Source organism: Fukomys damarensis, unplaced genomic scaffold (assembly GCF_012274545.1).
Source record: "Fukomys damarensis isolate Sample0158 unplaced genomic scaffold, DMR_v1.0_HiC HiC_scaffold_12, whole genome shotgun sequence".
Lineage (NCBI taxonomy): Eukaryota > Metazoa > Chordata > Mammalia > Rodentia > Bathyergidae > Fukomys > Fukomys damarensis.
The window spans coordinates 18,705,187-18,720,140 of NW_022900924.1; the positions used below are offsets into that span (position 1 = coordinate 18,705,187).

Consider the following 14,954-nt stretch of genomic DNA (forward strand, 5'->3'; position numbering starts at 1 on the left):
ATCATTCCCTGGCGGGTGGGGCATACGGGTGGGCGGGGCCCAGACCGGCGAATCCGCCCTCGTGGGCGGGACACCCTGCACCGAGTCCGCAAGCCTCCCAGGGGCGGGGCCAGAGCTGGTAGTCTGCTCACCTGGGGTGACTTCTGCACCCTCTGGGCCGCAGGTCCTGCAAGCTCCGCGCTTCTCACGTGGAGGCCGCCGCTCGTCCGCTCATCCTCTCAGCCCCACGGAAGGGAAATGGCCCCACCTGCTGGCCGCCTCTTTTTTTTTTTCGGTACCGTGTATCGAATTTAGGTTCAAACTCAGGACCTTGAGCTGGCGAGGCAGGCGCGGCGCCACTGAGCTACATATCCATCCCCAGGCGGCTTGTTCCTCAACGGGGTTTTCCCTCTGGAGCAGCAGCCCGTCAGCGCGGAGTGGGGGTAGGGGATTATGATCCTCATACACCGCTCAACCATTCAGCAAGCATTTCTCGAGCGCCATGCACCATCTAAGCATCTGAGAGGCCGGGCCTGGGGCGCGCCAGCAGTTCCTCCAACTATGTGGGAGGCTGAGGCAGGAGGATCACTTGAGCCCGGGAACCTGGCAACATAGTGAGATCCCAATCTCTTAGAAGAGCACTGACATCTAACGATAAGCCAAACAGGATCCCTGCCCTCCTGGAGCTGACAATCTAGGGAAGAAGGCAGATAACATATTTTAAGTGAACCTCAGACTAGTAAGGAACACATTTCCTGGAGGGAAACAGGACTCTCCAGGTTGGGGAGGAGGAGGAGCAATCGGTACTGACTGCTGGGTGCTGGGTGCCTTTCTGTTGAGGAGGCGGAACAGCAGGAGCGGCCAAGCCAGGTGACTTCAGCCAGCACCTAGTGCCACAGGAAGGAGAGCTGGAGAGGTGATGGAAGGCGAGCCGCCCCTGCCAGCTGGGCCAGAAGGGTGACCGAGAGACAGGCAGAGCGTCCAGCTGAGGTCCGGCCAGGCCTTCGGGGCCAGAGGGGTGAGGAGGGGGCTCAAGGCCCGGCGGCTCCGCCCACACTCAGCCGGAGGCTCCAGTGCTCTCCGAGTTTAAAACAGCTGATTTGATTTCTTTTTCTTTTGCGAGATAGGAACTTCTTGTACAGATAGATGTACAAAAGGCAGCTGAAGACGGCTGCGGTAGTGACACAAGTCTGGAACTAACCTAGATCCCCTTCCACAGGGAGCTGGGAGCTAATTATAGAGCATCCCTCTGGAAGTCCTCAGCGGCAGGGTTAAACGCAGGCGACAGAAAATCAAAGGCAGTGTGGGCGACCTCAGAGGTCTGAGGAGTAAAGTGGAACCACGTTATTGCCCTGTAAAAACAAGGCAAATAGAGAACTGTATAAAGTGGGATTGAAAAAGACAGTGAATATTTAAATTTTAAGGGGCTGGGGACTTAGCTCAGTGGTGCCTCTGCCTGCCTCACAAAGGTAAGGTTCCGAGTTCGATCCCTGGTACCAGAAAAAATAAAAAATAAAATAAAACTTAAAAAACGTAGTACAGAAAAACACATTGTCATTCATTTCTTCCGACTCCTCCCCCTTGCTCTTGCCACCTGGCAGGCAGGTCAGAGTCCTCTTATGTGCCTTGATGTGCTAAGCCGATTAAATGCAGACCTTTCTTTGTAAATGGAGAGGGGAGGAGGGGGTGAAGGGAGGGCAGGGACAAGGGGAAAAAATGAGAACCAAGACCTGTCAGGTAAAGGTACAAGATCCCAATGATGAATGTAACTGTATACCTAAAATGTACCAATAAACTCAATTAAAAAAATAAAATAAAATGCAGACCTTTCTTGGTCACTTTGGCTTTGGGAAGATCCAGAAGTCACCAGGTACCAGATCTGGTGAACGAGGTGGACGAGGAAACGCTGAGAAGTTTTTAGGAGCTGCCTTTCCATCGGACGGCAATGGACCATGTCACTCACCTGTTCTTTGAACACACCTCGGAAAGACCCTCATAAAATAAGACTCCCAGAACTGCTTCGGAAGTGGGAAGGGGAGGGGCAAGGAAATAAGGGAAAAGAAAAAATGTGAAAAAAGGAAAACATGGAAACAAAGTCTTTGTAAATAGGGAGGGGTAAGCGAGGGCAGGGGAATGGGGAAAAATAACCAAGACACATCGTGTAATGGTATAAGATCCCAATGAGAGATGTAACTGTATCATTTGCTTTAAATGTACCAATAAACTTAATGGAAAATAAAATAAAATAAATTCGCAAGAAAGAAAGAAAATGGCAACAGTAGTGATGGGATAAGTTCAGACTGCGGAGGAAGATTGCAGGGGTGTGGTGGTTAATGGCAATGTACTTCTTTTTGTTTTGGTACCAGGGATCGAACTCATGATCATGCACTTGTGAGGCAGGTGCTGGAACCACTGAGCTAAATCCGCGGCCCCCTGGTTTTGATTTTTGAGACAAGGCCTTACTATGTAGTTCAGGCCGGCCTTGAACTCATGGTGATCCTCTTGCCTCAGCCTCCCAAGTGCTGGGATGGGTGGCACGTGCCACCGCACTCTGTAACATAAATTCTTAAAACTCAAAACTGTTTTTCAGTACTGGGAATGAAACTCATGTAAAATAATGTTTTAAATTCTATAGCGAACAACTCGTAATACTACATTGGAAGCAGCCTTTGTGTCCATCAGCAGATGAATGGATAAAGAAAATGTGGTCTTTACACACCATGGAGCACTACTGTGCCACACAGAAGGACAAACGGGAGTCATTTGTAGGAAAACGGATGCACTAAACCATAATGTCATGAAAATAAATCAGACACATGAGCTTAAATGCACATGGTTTCTCTTATACAAGAAACCCAAAGAATAAATAAAGGGCAAAATAAAAGGCCAATAATTGGGCTGAGGATTTAGCTCAGTGGTTTTGTTGCCTGCCTCACAAGCACAAGGTCCTGAGTTGGATCCCTGATAAAAAAGGTGGGGGCAATAATAGGAAGCAGAGAGATGGGTCTTCTGCAAGAGGAAACATGGATCAAGAGGAGGGAGGAGAATGCGGGGAGAGGATGATGTGCTTCCTACGTGTGCTGACCCCACGTGATCAAGGTAAGTAGTCACCACGCACTGCAAACTGAACTAAGGAAAATCAAAAATTAAAAACAATGGACCAAACACCTGTAATCCCAGCACTGAAGAGGCTGAGGCAGGAAGATCACAGTGAGTTCAAGGCCAGCCTGGGCTACATAGTAAGACCCTGTCTCAACAAAAACAGAACAAAACAGGGGGCAGTGATCTGAAGGGACCCCCACCAAAGAGACACAGAGATAGATAGGAAGTAAGCATCAGGGAAGATGCCCTACGTATCTGTCATCAAAGAAATGCAAATAAGAGCGACAGTAGCATGGGAACAGCACACGTAGGGCGACTCGGCTCGTACCAGGTACAAGGATGCACCGGGAAGCCTTTGCTACCGGTGACCCTTGGGACCTGAGTAGTGACCACGAAGGGCCCTGGGCGTTGGAACATTCCATGTCTCATGGTGTGTCGGGTTTGAAAATTCGCCAGCATAGGCTGGGCTCAAACTCATGGTGATCCCCCTGCCTCAGCCTCTGGAGTGCTGGGTTTACTGATATGCGGCACCATGCCCCAGCTTGTTACTCTTGGGCCTCACTGAGCCTCAGTTTCCTCATCTGTACAATGGAATTAACAGTATCTCAGGCCGTCAGCATGGAATATGTCAGTGTCACTGTTAGCACACAGCAAATCGGTGCTTCCTATTAACGAGTCCTTTTTATTTATTTAAAATAATTTTTTTGGTGCCGGGGATTGAACTCGGTTCCTTGCGCTTGCGAGGCAGCAGTGGCACCACTGAACTAAATCTCCGGCCCAATTAGTCCTTTTGTTTGTTTGTTTTTGGATTTTGAGACAGCCTCACTGTGTAGTCCAGGCTGGCCCCAAACTCTTGGTGATCCTCCTGCCTCAGCCTCCTGAGTGCTGAGATTACAGGTATGCGCCACCACTCCTGCTCTATTAACTAGTCTTGCTGCTGGTCCCCTTGGTGTCTGAGCCAGGCTGGGGCAGAGTGGTGGTGGGGATACCGTCTGCTCCTGGGGGCAGCCTGGCCACAGGAACAAACTGTGTATCAGGCCAACTGCTGCAAAGAGAGAAGTCTAACTGGGTGTGACAGGGGTGATGGGGCCACCTGGAGCCTGGTGAGGGCACTGGCACATACTGGGCCATGGGGGAGATGGGCAGTTGGGGCAAACAGCAAGCTGGTGAAATGGAGCCCTTCCTGGACAGCAGGTCCTTTGCTATCTTGGGGCAATTGAGAGAACAGGGAAACTAAATAGCGTCTCAGGTGGGCAGCTTCCAGGAGGAATCATGCCTCTCACAGTCAGGAGATTCGGCTGGGATCCCAAACACCCTGATCCCTGTGGCCTTGCATGTGAGGACAGAGGACACTGACGGAGACCTGCCTGCTCCTTTAGGGACAAACCAGTCATCAGACTTAGTTTAATTCCAGCCTACCCCACTCAGGAGCTGTGTGACCTCCAGTAGGCCAGTCAACCTTTCTGGGCCTCATTTTCTTTACAGTGTTTGTTGTGAAGTTTAAGCAGATTTTCTCTGCACATAGAGTAAAATCTGAAATGTCATCCAAGGCCTCCTTTATACAAGGATCTGGGCCTGACCCCACGAGGGGGCTCATTCCTTGGATCTTGGCTCCTTGCACATTTCACTGTTCTTTTGGCAAATCAAGCTCACCCCAGGGCCTTTGCACTGTCAGTTTCCCTGCCTAGAATCCTTTCCTGGCAGACCTCTATAGCAGCTCATACTCAGCTGAACATCTCAGCCCGTCTGTCTTCCCAGCACTTGCACTGAGTGGGAAAGCTGGACAGTGCATTTGCTTTCTTCCTTCCCCTTTCTTCCACATGTCTTAAGAGCCCTAGAGAACTGAATGATGCTCCCCAGAAGACAGGAAGCTGTGACAAGGGTTTGCCAATACAATCAAGGTAATGATCTTGGAATGAGAGGCCCATTTGCCTCTGATGTTCTGGGCGGGCCCTGCGTGAGTCTAATGACAAATGTTCTAAGCCACACAGAGGCTGTGAAGAGAAGACAGTGGTAGAGACTGGGCAGGACTTCCGGCCACCATCGGTGGTAATTCTAAGCGGTCGGTAAGCTAACACAGGCAGGGAGTGTGTCAGCAACTCCAGGAGCACCTCACACGCTTGGGTGCACACTCAGGAGGGTCTCCCTGCTCCTGCCCAGCCACAGTGACATAATCAGGCCTGGTGGGCTCTTTCCAGAGAGGAGTCCTCCCCGGGAAGGACGAGTCAGGCCAGTGTCACAGGCCGCCAGGGTCACAGGCTACTGCCCGACCTGGGGCTCGGCTGGGCACTGGGCTTACTATGGAGCAGGGAACCAAGGCCGTTCTGCCCATGTGTGGGTGTGTGCGTGCCACACGGGAGCGAGAGCGAGCGGATGTGGTGGGCCACGGCGGATGTGAGCGTGTGGGTGTCAGCTCGTGAGGTTGTGAGCCGTAACTGTGGTGGGGCAAGCGTGGGCACCGGACTGAGAGCGGGAGCGAGAACCGGGGGACTTGCGGCACACAGGAAGGGAAGTGCCCTTGGCGAGATGGCACCAAATGGCACCCAGAGAAAACCCCAGCACTCACTCAGACGCCCCGCGGGGGAGGGGACCCCGAGGACAGGCGCCAGACACGCGGTCTCTCCGAGCCTCAGTTTCCCCTTCGGCAGGCAGCACGTGACAGGAGCTTGTCTAGCTCGGGGCTGTGCTGATGGAAGGAGAGGGGCCGAGGCGGTGGTAAACGGCTCAGCGTGGGTCTGGACAGACAAGGAGCTGTCACTTGCAGGCGCCCACCCGGGGCGGAGGCTGCGGCGCCCTCGGCCCCCGGCGGGGCCTCTAGGGCAGGGTCGAGGGTGGGATCCAGTTCCCTACCCGGCGCCTCAGTCCTCCTGAGTGACGGGGCCTTGCAGACCTGGGCTTGAGGGTGCAGGGGGGACAATGACAGGACCCCAGGGCGGGTAGATACCCGCGCAATACTTATCTCACACTGCGGCTGCGCTGAACTAGCTCCGGGTCTAGACGCGAGGTGTGGCCACCGGCAGACCCTGCCCAAGGCCCCACCCACATCACGCCCTTCCGGTTCGCCGCCGGAAGTCGTGAGGACCGGAGCGTTTTCGCGAAGACGCTACGTAAGCGTCAAGTTTTGAACTTTCGGCGAAGGCTCCGGCAGCGCCGGGCAGGGACCCGGAGTAAAAGCTAAACTCAAACTCAGATGCACAGCTCTGATGGTTCCTCGGGAACTAGGTCGGGCCTCAGAACTGTCCTAGCTTCCCCGTGAGGAAGTTCCTAGCTGAAGGCGGGGGCAGCGTTTAAAAGGCTTTGTGGGTCTGAGTCCCTACCTGTCCACGTCCCAGGATGGTCTGACTTAGCTCAGCTCCCTACAAAGTGCCCGGCGGTGGGAAAATCATGAGGCAGAACGTGAGGGCCGTACGCCCACTTCGTTCTCTTTTCCTCCTGGGAATTTACAACGGCCCCTTGCTCACTGACTCCGTAGACCTCGATTGAGGGCGTACCCGGAAGTGCCCCGACCTAATCAGACTGGGCAGCGCCGCGCTTCACCATGGCGACGGCCGGGGTCCGGCGCCGCTTCTGCCGCTGCGCTTGCTTCTGCACAGAGAACCTATACGTGGCGCGCTATGGCCTGCACCTCCACTTCCTAGATGAGCAGCAGCTGCGCCAAGACTACGGCCCTGTGAGTGATCCCTGCTGCCTCCCGGGAAAAGTGGGCAGGGTGGACGAAGGGTCGTTGTCCTGGAGACTGTGTGCTCAGATACAAGCGCGACTTTGCCCAAGTGCCTCGGTTTCCCATCTTAAAAGGGTGGATAGCCTCTCCGTGGTGATTTGTCGCGAAAAGAAATGGGTGAAGCCCCGCGTAGGCTGCTCTGCTGGTGGGGCAACTGGGAACCTAAGGCGGCCTCGGACGGCCCTGGCTCCCATCTTCACCTTAAGGAGGGTAACGGGAGGCTCGGAGCCATCACGGGATTGCCCACGGCCACAGTCACACTGTCCGTCTGCTCCCAGATCCTGCGCAGCCGAGGCTGTGTCAGCAGCGAGGACTTCCAGCAGCTAGTAGAGGAGGTAACGCAGCGCCCTGGCCTTCCCTATAAATTTGTGTCGGCTGACTGCGGGTCTCCCAGCCTCAGTTCCTGTTGCCTGCGTGGCCCCCATTCCTGCTCCCGGTCACCCCGACACCTAGGTCCCTGCGCAAGGAGAGAAATCGAGGAATCACAAGTTGTCAGGCTCCTCTGGACAGCCCCATGCGGCAGGCACTGCCACACCCTCAGTTTGGGAGGAGCTGAGGCTTCAGGAGAGCTCCCCTGCCCGAGGTCTCCCTGTGGGTAGAGTTGAGATCTGGACCCCTGTGCTCTGCAACCCTTTTGGTGCCCGAGGCTGGTGCCAGCGCTGCTGCTCACCTCCCACCTCCTCCCCGGCCTGGACATGGATGGACCGTGACTCTGTTTTCTTCCTCTCATCCCAGCCAGGCTAGGACTGGAGCATCCCAGAGTAGGATGTGCCCCCTTCTAGAAGTCCCTTGCTGGAACTACAATCCTGGCATTCTGGGAGGCCGAGGCAGGAGGATCATAAATTTGAGTCCCTCCTGGGGAACTTAAGGAGACCCCTATCTTGACATAAATAATAAAAGGAATGGGTCATGTAACTCAGTTAAAAAAAAGTCCTTTCATATGAAAGTTTGGTACTTGCAGTCACTCGGACAGATTCAGGAATGTAGAGGGTTGTGGTTTCCACCTGCATGCCACTCTGACCTTCCTGGGCCTCAGTTTCTTCATCTGCACAGTGACTTCAGGGGGTGGGAGGCCCTGCATGGTAACTGGGCTCTGTGCCACCCCAGCTTGAGCAGGAGGTGGCGCGGAGGCGCCGGCTGGGACAGGAGTCAGCTGCCAGGAAAGCCCTCATCGCGAGCTCCTACCGCCCGGCCCGGCCTGATGTCTACAGTGCACTGCAGGTACCAGGCAGGGAGCCCGGTGCTGGTTTCTGGGAGGAAGTGGGGTGTTCAGGCCCCTGCAGCTGGTGTGTTCTCCCCAGGAGGCAGCTCTGGCCCCCGAGTTTCTGGCCGCAGCTAAGTACAGTGCGTCCCTGGGTGCTGACCTTGCAGGTCTCCTTCAGCGGCTGGAGACGATCTCAGGTGAGGTCATAGTCTTGCAGCCTGGCAGGATTTGGGGGCAGCAGCCAGAGATACCTGGGAGTGGGACACTGGGTCGCTTCGCCTGTCCTGTCTGCCCTCAAAACCCAAACCAGCAGCAGCTGGAAGACCAACCTACAAGGAGCAGGGAGGGGCCCTGAAGTGAGAGGGGACTGTGGCCCAGGCCTGCACGCCCCCACCTGAGCCCTCAGCTGTCTGTCCTGCCACAGAGGAGAAGCGCATCTACCGCGTGCCCGTGTTCACGGCGCCCTTCTGCCAGGCCCTGCTGGAGGAGCTGGAGCACTTCGAGCAGTCAGACATGCCCAAGGGAAGGCCCAACACCATGAACAACTACGGGGTGGGTGAAGGGCGCTGGGGAAATTGGGTGGGTGGATGGGGAGACTACTGGGGCACTGAATAGTGCCCTTAGGAAGAAACGTCCCCAGGGATGCAGGATGAGGCCCCACGGCCTCTCTGCTGACCCCAGGACCCCTCCCAGGTGCTGCTGCATGAGCTGGGTCTGGATGAGCCTCTGGTGACGCCCCTGCGGGAGCACTTCCTGCGGCCCCTGATGGCCCTGCTGTACCCGGACTGCGGCGGGCCCTGTCTGGACAGCCACCGTGCCTTTGTGGTCAAATATGCGCCGGGCCAGGACCAGGCTCTGGGCTGCCACTATGATAACTCGGAGCTCACCCTCAATGTGGCCCTGGGCAAGACCTTCACGGGTGGAGCCCTGTACTTCGGGGGCCTTTTCCAGGTGAGTGCGCCCCATGGGGCAGGGATGGGAGCAGCGTACCTGTGGCTGCCCAGCCTGAGCCCTGCTGTCCACAGGCACCTGCAGCCCTGGCGCGGCCCCTGGAGGTGAAGCACGTGGTGGGCCAGGGTGTCCTGCACCGGGGTGGCCAGCTGCATGGGGCCAGGGCCCTGGGCACTGGTGAGCGCTGGAACCTGGTCATCTGGCTCCGGGCCTCTGCTGTGCGCAACCGCCTCTGCCCCATGTGCTGCAGGGAACCGGACCTGGTGGACGATGAGGGCTTTGGTGACGGCTTCACCCGGGAGGAGCCCCCCACAGTGGATGTCTGTGTGCTCACCTGAGTGGTTTGGCTGGCAGTGTGAGGGTCAGGAAAGCAGAATAAATTCCCCGTGGCCAAGGCCCTTGGGTCGGCTGGATGCTCCGGCTTCTGGGTCATTCTATGGCAGACAGGCTGGCTCAGCACAGATGCGCTGGGAGCAGAGCTAGTGTGGGCTTCACAGAGGGGACTGGAGAGGTGGGAGTCCTTTCACCCAGAGAGGGGGTAGGGGTCTGTGTGTGCCCTGGGCGCTGTGGTGCAGATCCAAGGAGTGAGAGTTTATAAAGTGCTTTGTAAGAGCCTTCCTTTTGCTGCTGTCATTCCTGGGGGTGTAGGGTAGCACTGGCTTCAAAACTGGATGAGGCACAGGCAGCCTTTGCTGGGGTTACACATTGGAGACCAAGGCGTTTCCACTTTGACATCTCGGGTTCCAGCTTCTTCAAGATGAGAAAGTCAGGGCCCAATTCCTGTGGCTGTGGAAACAGGCAAGAGCAGAGCTTCTGAGCAGCCTGCAGTCCTCACAATTGCTGTCATTGCCTCTGGCTCCTCAGTGACAACTGGGCTTGCGACCCTGGGGCTCCCGGATCCTTGAACCCGGAGGCGGTGGGGCGGCCACAGGGCAATTCTGTGTGGGGGTCAGTGGCTGAGAAGAGCAAGAGGGGCATCTCTTCCCCCGCCTCAGGGAGGCTGTAGTGTAGGCACGCGGCCACAGGGCAATCCTGAGGGATAGAAGGTTGGCTCCAGGCTGCCTCCCTCATCTCCTTCGCACTGCCTGGAGGCGGAGGCCCGGGTTCCCAGCTGGCCTCTGCAGGAGTAAGGTGCTCCTGCCATGGAACCCGTGGCATCGGAACTGAAGGCAGCAGCTCCTCGCTTCCCATCCGGACGGCCTACCGGTGCACCTCCCCTAACCGGAAATGGTCTGCCAGCAACCTTGCCGCCGCCTCCTCACAGGAAGGCCTCGATGGGCAGTTGAGGTGAATTCATAGCATCCTTAGGGCCCTTCTTGAGGCCGGCGAGGACGCAGAAGGCGCCAGAAAGGATTCAGGGCTGCTATCCCGCTAGAGGAGAATTGTCCGTTCCCAAGCGCTGAAGGGTGCGCAGGCGCTCGGGGATGGGGTGGGGTGGTTGGTGGGCCCTTAAAGGGGCCGCAGTGCAGGGGCCCGCAGTGGGCAGAGAAGTAGGGATCCTCGAGGGCAGGGGGAAGAGAATGGCGCGGTTCTTGGGCCGGTGATGGGCATTGGGCGGCCCGGGGAGCTGCCCATCAGCACTGCCCCAGGCGCCCTGTGTGCAATCTGAACCACACAGAGCCAGCGTAGCGAGTCTGGTCCCGTTTCCAGCTCCCGGTGCTATGGCTCACGTCGGCTCTCGCAAGCGCAAGCGCTCCAGAAGCCGCAGCCGGTCCCGGGGTCGAGGGTCAGAAAAGAGAAGGAAGAAAGGCAGTAAGGACGTTTGGAGAAACTACACCACATCTGGATCCCAAGGTCGCAGGGCCAGCACCGCCTCCGGGGCGGAGGGTGAGGACCACACTGGTCGAGTGCAGGGAAATAGGGCGGGGGGGGGTGCATTGTCCAACCTGGATCGGAAGACCCGCGCCTAGGGAGGAGCCAGCCCGCTGGCGCTCTGAGTCTCCCTGTGCAGGCCTGAGTCTGCCCCAGGCCGGAGCGAGGGAACAAACGTTCACTTCTTGCCCTCCCGGCCTTCCAGCCTCACCTTCTCCCTGCATCACAGAGAGAAGCATGCACAAGGCCCGGAGGAGACCACGATCCAGCTCCTCCTCCTGTTCTTCTAGTTCTTCTAGCTCCTCTTCTTCCTCCTCGTCCTCCTCCTCTTCCTCCAGTGATGGCCGGAAAAAGCGGGGGAAACACAAGGACAAGAAAAGGAAAAGGAAGAGAAAGAAGAAGAAGAAGTTGAGGAAGAAAGGCAAAGAGAAGGTGGAGGTGCAGCAGGCCGAGGCTCTGCCCGGCCCCTCGCTGGACCAGTGGCACAGATCAGCCGGGGAGGAAGACGGTGGCCCAGGTACCTCGCGGCCCAGTGGCCAGGCGCAGGTCCACTCCCAGGCCTGCCCGGCACTGCCTCCCATCTTCCCTTCCAGTCCTGACCGACGAGCAGAAGTCCCGCGTCCAGGCCATGAAGCCCATGACCAAGGAGGAGTGGGATGCTCGGCAGAGTGTCATCCGCAGGGTGGTGGACCCCGAGACGGGACGCACCAGGTGGGGAGCGCTCCGCACAGCTGGTCCTGCCAAGTGCCTCTGGGAGAATTGGTCCAGGACACCGCATTTGGGGATGGAGGGTGCAGCTGCTCCAAAAAAGGCCAAGGATGGGGAAATGGATGTGACAGCTCCACCGTTCATCCTAGAGCCTGGCATGAGGGGTTCAGGGGCTGGAAAGGCCTCCTGGAGGCTCCCCAAGCAGCTGCTGTTTCCTGGGCTGATGGTACGGGCTGCCAGGGCTCAGCCTGCCCGAGCCACCTCTGTCCCTGTCCCAGTGGTCCTGGGCCTGTCCTATGCTGAATGTAACCTCTGTCTACAGGCTCATTAAGGGAGACGGGGAGGTCTTGGAGGAAATTGTAACCAAAGAACGCCACAGAGCGATCAATAAGGTTGGTGTTGCCCCTCTACCCTCGGTCTCCCCTTGGCTCTGTTTCTGATGTCTGCCCCGTTTCCTTGCTAGCAAGCCACCCGTGGGGACGGCCTGGCATTCCAGATGCGAGCTGGGTTGCTTCCCTGAGGCCCCACTGGCCACGGCCTTGGAACTGGCCATGGACGGAGGCAGGGAGCTGGTGGCCTGTGGTGGGGTCCCTGGCCTCGGTGCCCGCATCTGAAAGTGTGCTGGCCCTGGCATTAAACATCGCTTGGCCACAGACCTACTTCCTGTTGTGTTGCTGCATTTGTGCTGAGGGCGCTGCTTACCTTCTAGGGAGGAGTGGGCTCCAGCAGCTTTGCGGGGAGCTGCGGTGTCCACTGTGACAACGAGCCAGCCCAAGCCCTATCTCAGCCCCAAGGGGACAAGGATCATGCAGACAGGAGCCTGGGCCGGGGTTATCATGGCCCCCACTACTGGCTGGGTTGCTTGAAAAGTGGAGAGGTCACAGAGCCACCTCCTGGGCCATGCCTGGGAAAAGGCAGTCAGCTCACACAAGTGGCCTGACCTCACTGTGTGCAGCGCCTCAGGGACTCGCCCCCCACTCCCACAGGAGCCCCACAGTAAAGAGACCAGAAGGAAGCCTTCCTGCTTCTTTAATCCGTGTAACAGACAGTGACACCGAATACAGAGCACACTTAGGCCGATGGTACAGGGACAGCAGGGCGGGGTCAGAACACTGCTCACACGTGGCCCAGAGAGACAGACAGCACAAGGACAGATGGGAGGGGCCAAGATGTGAAGACTGCATGGTGGGCAGCAAAGACCCAGCCCCCGTGGGGCCGGGTCTCGGTTGAATCCGTCTTTAAAAATCAAAGAGAAGGCAGGTGGTCAGAGCCGGGTGTGGGCATGGGCGGGAGGGACTAAGGCTTCTATCCTAACAGGCCTGGGTGGGGGTGGCAGTCACAAGGCCTGCTTCACCCTTTTGGTTATGACTGGTCAGGCCTGAGCCCTGCAGCTCAGCACCCAACACTGTAAACATTTTTGGTATTTTTAAAGGACTTTGCCCTCCCTCTTAGTTTCTGGAAACTGGTGCTCCCTCAGGAGGAGACTGTGCCAAAAGGAATCATGGGAGGCAGAAAGCGGACCTGGACAGAGAAGAGACTTGGAGGGGAGGCTGCCGTCTCACCATCTATGGCTGAGGGCCCTGGGAGAGGCCCAGGGGACTATTGCTGTTGTCCTTGGCATGGCTGGCGGCTGGGCAGATAGGGAGTGAGGAGCCATGGGGGCTGCCCCAGGGAGAGGCTGGCCTGCTGCCTGCTGGGCCTCCCACGGCCAAGCCCCCAGCCTTTATTGCAGGCTTCTCCAGATGGCTGGTCACCAAGGTGGAGGCAAGATGGGGCGAGGTGGGGCCAATAGAGGAGGTGGCACTGGCCACAGGGGCCCCTGGCTGGGGCTGATTGTCGGGCCAGCCACTTCCTGCTGGGGGCAGAGGGGTCAGATATTGCACTGTCACTGCAACAGTTACCAGGGAACTTGGTCCATAAAATAATCATTGCTTTATACATTACGCCTGAAACAACAAAAAACTACATCTTAAATATGAATAAACCCTGAAGGTTCCTTCCCTCCAGACATTTTTCTCTGCACAAAATAAATAGCTTTCCCTCTGTATAGGCCCACTTTTGCAGAACATTTACATGACCCTTTGGCTGTACATATCTACACACGGGAAAAGTTGACATCAGCCCATGCAGCCCCAAGGCCACATCCAGGTTGGCAGCTTCTTGGGGACTGGGTCTGGTCACTAGACAGCTGGCCAGGGCCAGGTAGGTGCTCGGACCTCAGCACGTCCTTGTCCAGGTGAGAAAGGGAGTCGTGGCTGCCTGTCCTTAAGCTAATGAAGCGAGCTGTGGCTTCTTAGATTCGCATCAAAACGGAACTGGCATTAAAAAATCTTCAGTGTGTGCCCCACTCCCCTAGAGTAGAAATTCAGTGGAATGGGCAGGGGTCAGGTGAGGCAGGGAGATCACACCCTGCCTAGTGGGCTAGGGCCAGGGCCTAGGGGACCCAGAACCAGGCTGGACTCCATCACAGTGCTGGGTGTTTAAAATGTGGAGGGGCTGCGCTTGGTACTGAAAGAGTTAAGAAAAGGAAGCAGCCAAGGTTTGCTCAGTTTAAAAAAACCTCATAGAAATCAGATTGAGGAGTAGAAAGGCGTAGAAACGTGGGTGGGTGGGCCACGGCCTGGGCCTAGGCCGATGGCGGGCGAGGAGCAGAAGAGGCGGCCAGGCCAGTCGGGGCCCCAAGCCTCAGGGTGTCTGAGAGCCAGCTCTGGATGTCACTGGCCTCACCCCCGGCTGTGCTCCCCAGGCCGAAGATGACACCAGGCCTGTGCCTGGATTGGGCTCCAGGTGGGGCAGCTGGATGGGGGCAGGGGCCTGTGGCTGCTGGCAGGCCAGGCAGGGCTGCAGAAATTAAAATATGGCCTTTCTCTCCTGCTTGGACGAGGGCTTGCCACACTGGAACCTTCTGTGTGGTAAGAGGTCCTGGGTTAGCAGTGTTGGATTTCATGCATGTCACTGAGTCTAGCCACAGGAGATGGAAATGGGTCTCCACTCTCAAAGATCAGTGCAAAACCAGTGAGGTTGGACAGTTGAGAAACTTGAGTCAACAAGAAGCAGGCTAGACCCCTGTTGGAGCTGCTATCAGGTGAGGGGCATGGAACGGGACAGGGAGGTGGCAGGCCGGGCCAGGGCCCATGCATGGCACCAGGAGGCTGGAGATCAATGCACGGTGCACTGTCCGGGAGGGTCCCAGGCGGGGCACGCTGGTCCCTCTGCATCCCGCACTGTTGTCCTGCCAGGTTCCATGACCAGCTGGAGCCCTCAATACCCCATAGTGGGGCAGGGCAGGAGCGCTGGGTGGCGCAGCCCATGTCTTCTGAGGGGCCCTGGGACAGTTTCCCGGGCTGTGTCCATGTGCTCAGACTGGGCCTTCTGGCGGGGCGGTGCCCTGGCCTAGCACCATGGAGACCATGGCGCCCCCTGATGGTGCCCTACTTGGAGCCCGAGGCCGCCCCTGGCTCCAGCCGGCCAGCGATG

General features: G+C 57.2%; 4 protein-coding genes across 14 annotated transcripts in view; 2 read left to right on the forward strand and 2 right to left on the reverse strand.

The window, feature by feature from the left end:
• Nucleotides 1–1,331, reverse strand: part of Abcb9 (ATP binding cassette subfamily B member 9) — a 19,280-nt gene extending 17,949 nt beyond the window's left edge. Inside the window, exon 1 of the mRNA XM_033762461.1 lies at nt 132–1,331. The gene's annotated coding sequence lies outside the window, so the exon portion shown is untranslated. The remainder of the gene's footprint in view (nt 1–131) is intronic.
• A 4,812-nt stretch (nt 1,332–6,143) lies between these two features.
• Nucleotides 6,144–9,713, forward strand: Ogfod2 (2-oxoglutarate and iron dependent oxygenase domain containing 2). Of its 5 annotated transcripts, none has more exons than XM_033762463.1 (8): nt 6,144–6,188; nt 6,554–6,751; nt 7,009–7,137; nt 7,910–8,023; nt 8,104–8,203; nt 8,431–8,558; nt 8,700–8,957; nt 9,032–9,713. In XM_033762463.1, exons 2-8 carry the CDS (start codon nt 6,620–6,622, stop codon nt 9,293–9,295), a joined length of 1,125 nt encoding a protein of 374 aa, XP_033618354.1. In that variant the 5' UTR covers nt 6,144–6,188; nt 6,554–6,619; the 3' UTR covers nt 9,296–9,713. The 5 variants fall into 5 exon arrangements, with proteins under 5 accessions (XP_033618354.1, XP_033618353.1, XP_010602640.1 ...); XM_033762462.1 differs by lacking the exon at nt 6,144–6,188 and adding an exon at nt 6,195–6,303; XM_010604338.3 differs by lacking the exon at nt 6,144–6,188 and having other exon boundaries at nt 6,195–6,751.
• Nucleotides 9,714–9,995: 282 nt separating this feature from the next.
• Arl6ip4 (ADP ribosylation factor like GTPase 6 interacting protein 4) lies at nt 9,996–12,722 on the forward strand. Of its 7 annotated transcripts, none has more exons than XM_010604347.3 (6): nt 9,996–10,244; nt 10,576–10,784; nt 10,975–11,286; nt 11,363–11,480; nt 11,800–11,869; nt 11,941–12,722. In XM_010604347.3, exons 2-6 carry the CDS (start codon nt 10,619–10,621, stop codon nt 11,995–11,997), a joined length of 723 nt encoding a protein of 240 aa, XP_010602649.1. In that variant the 5' UTR covers nt 9,996–10,244; nt 10,576–10,618; the 3' UTR covers nt 11,998–12,722. The 7 variants fall into 7 exon arrangements, with proteins under 7 accessions (XP_010602649.1, XP_010602650.1, XP_010602651.1 ...); XM_010604348.3 differs by having other exon boundaries at nt 10,999–11,286; XM_010604349.3 differs by having other exon boundaries at nt 10,576–10,751; nt 10,999–11,286.
• A 1,381-nt stretch (nt 12,723–14,103) lies between these two features.
• Nucleotides 14,104–14,954, reverse strand: part of Pitpnm2 (phosphatidylinositol transfer protein membrane associated 2) — a 92,924-nt gene continuing 92,073 nt past the window's right edge. The window contains exon 27 of the mRNA XM_033762683.1: nt 14,104–14,273. Within this exon, the coding sequence (XP_033618574.1) occupies nt 14,104–14,273 (170 nt within the window). The remainder of the gene's footprint in view (nt 14,274–14,954) is intronic.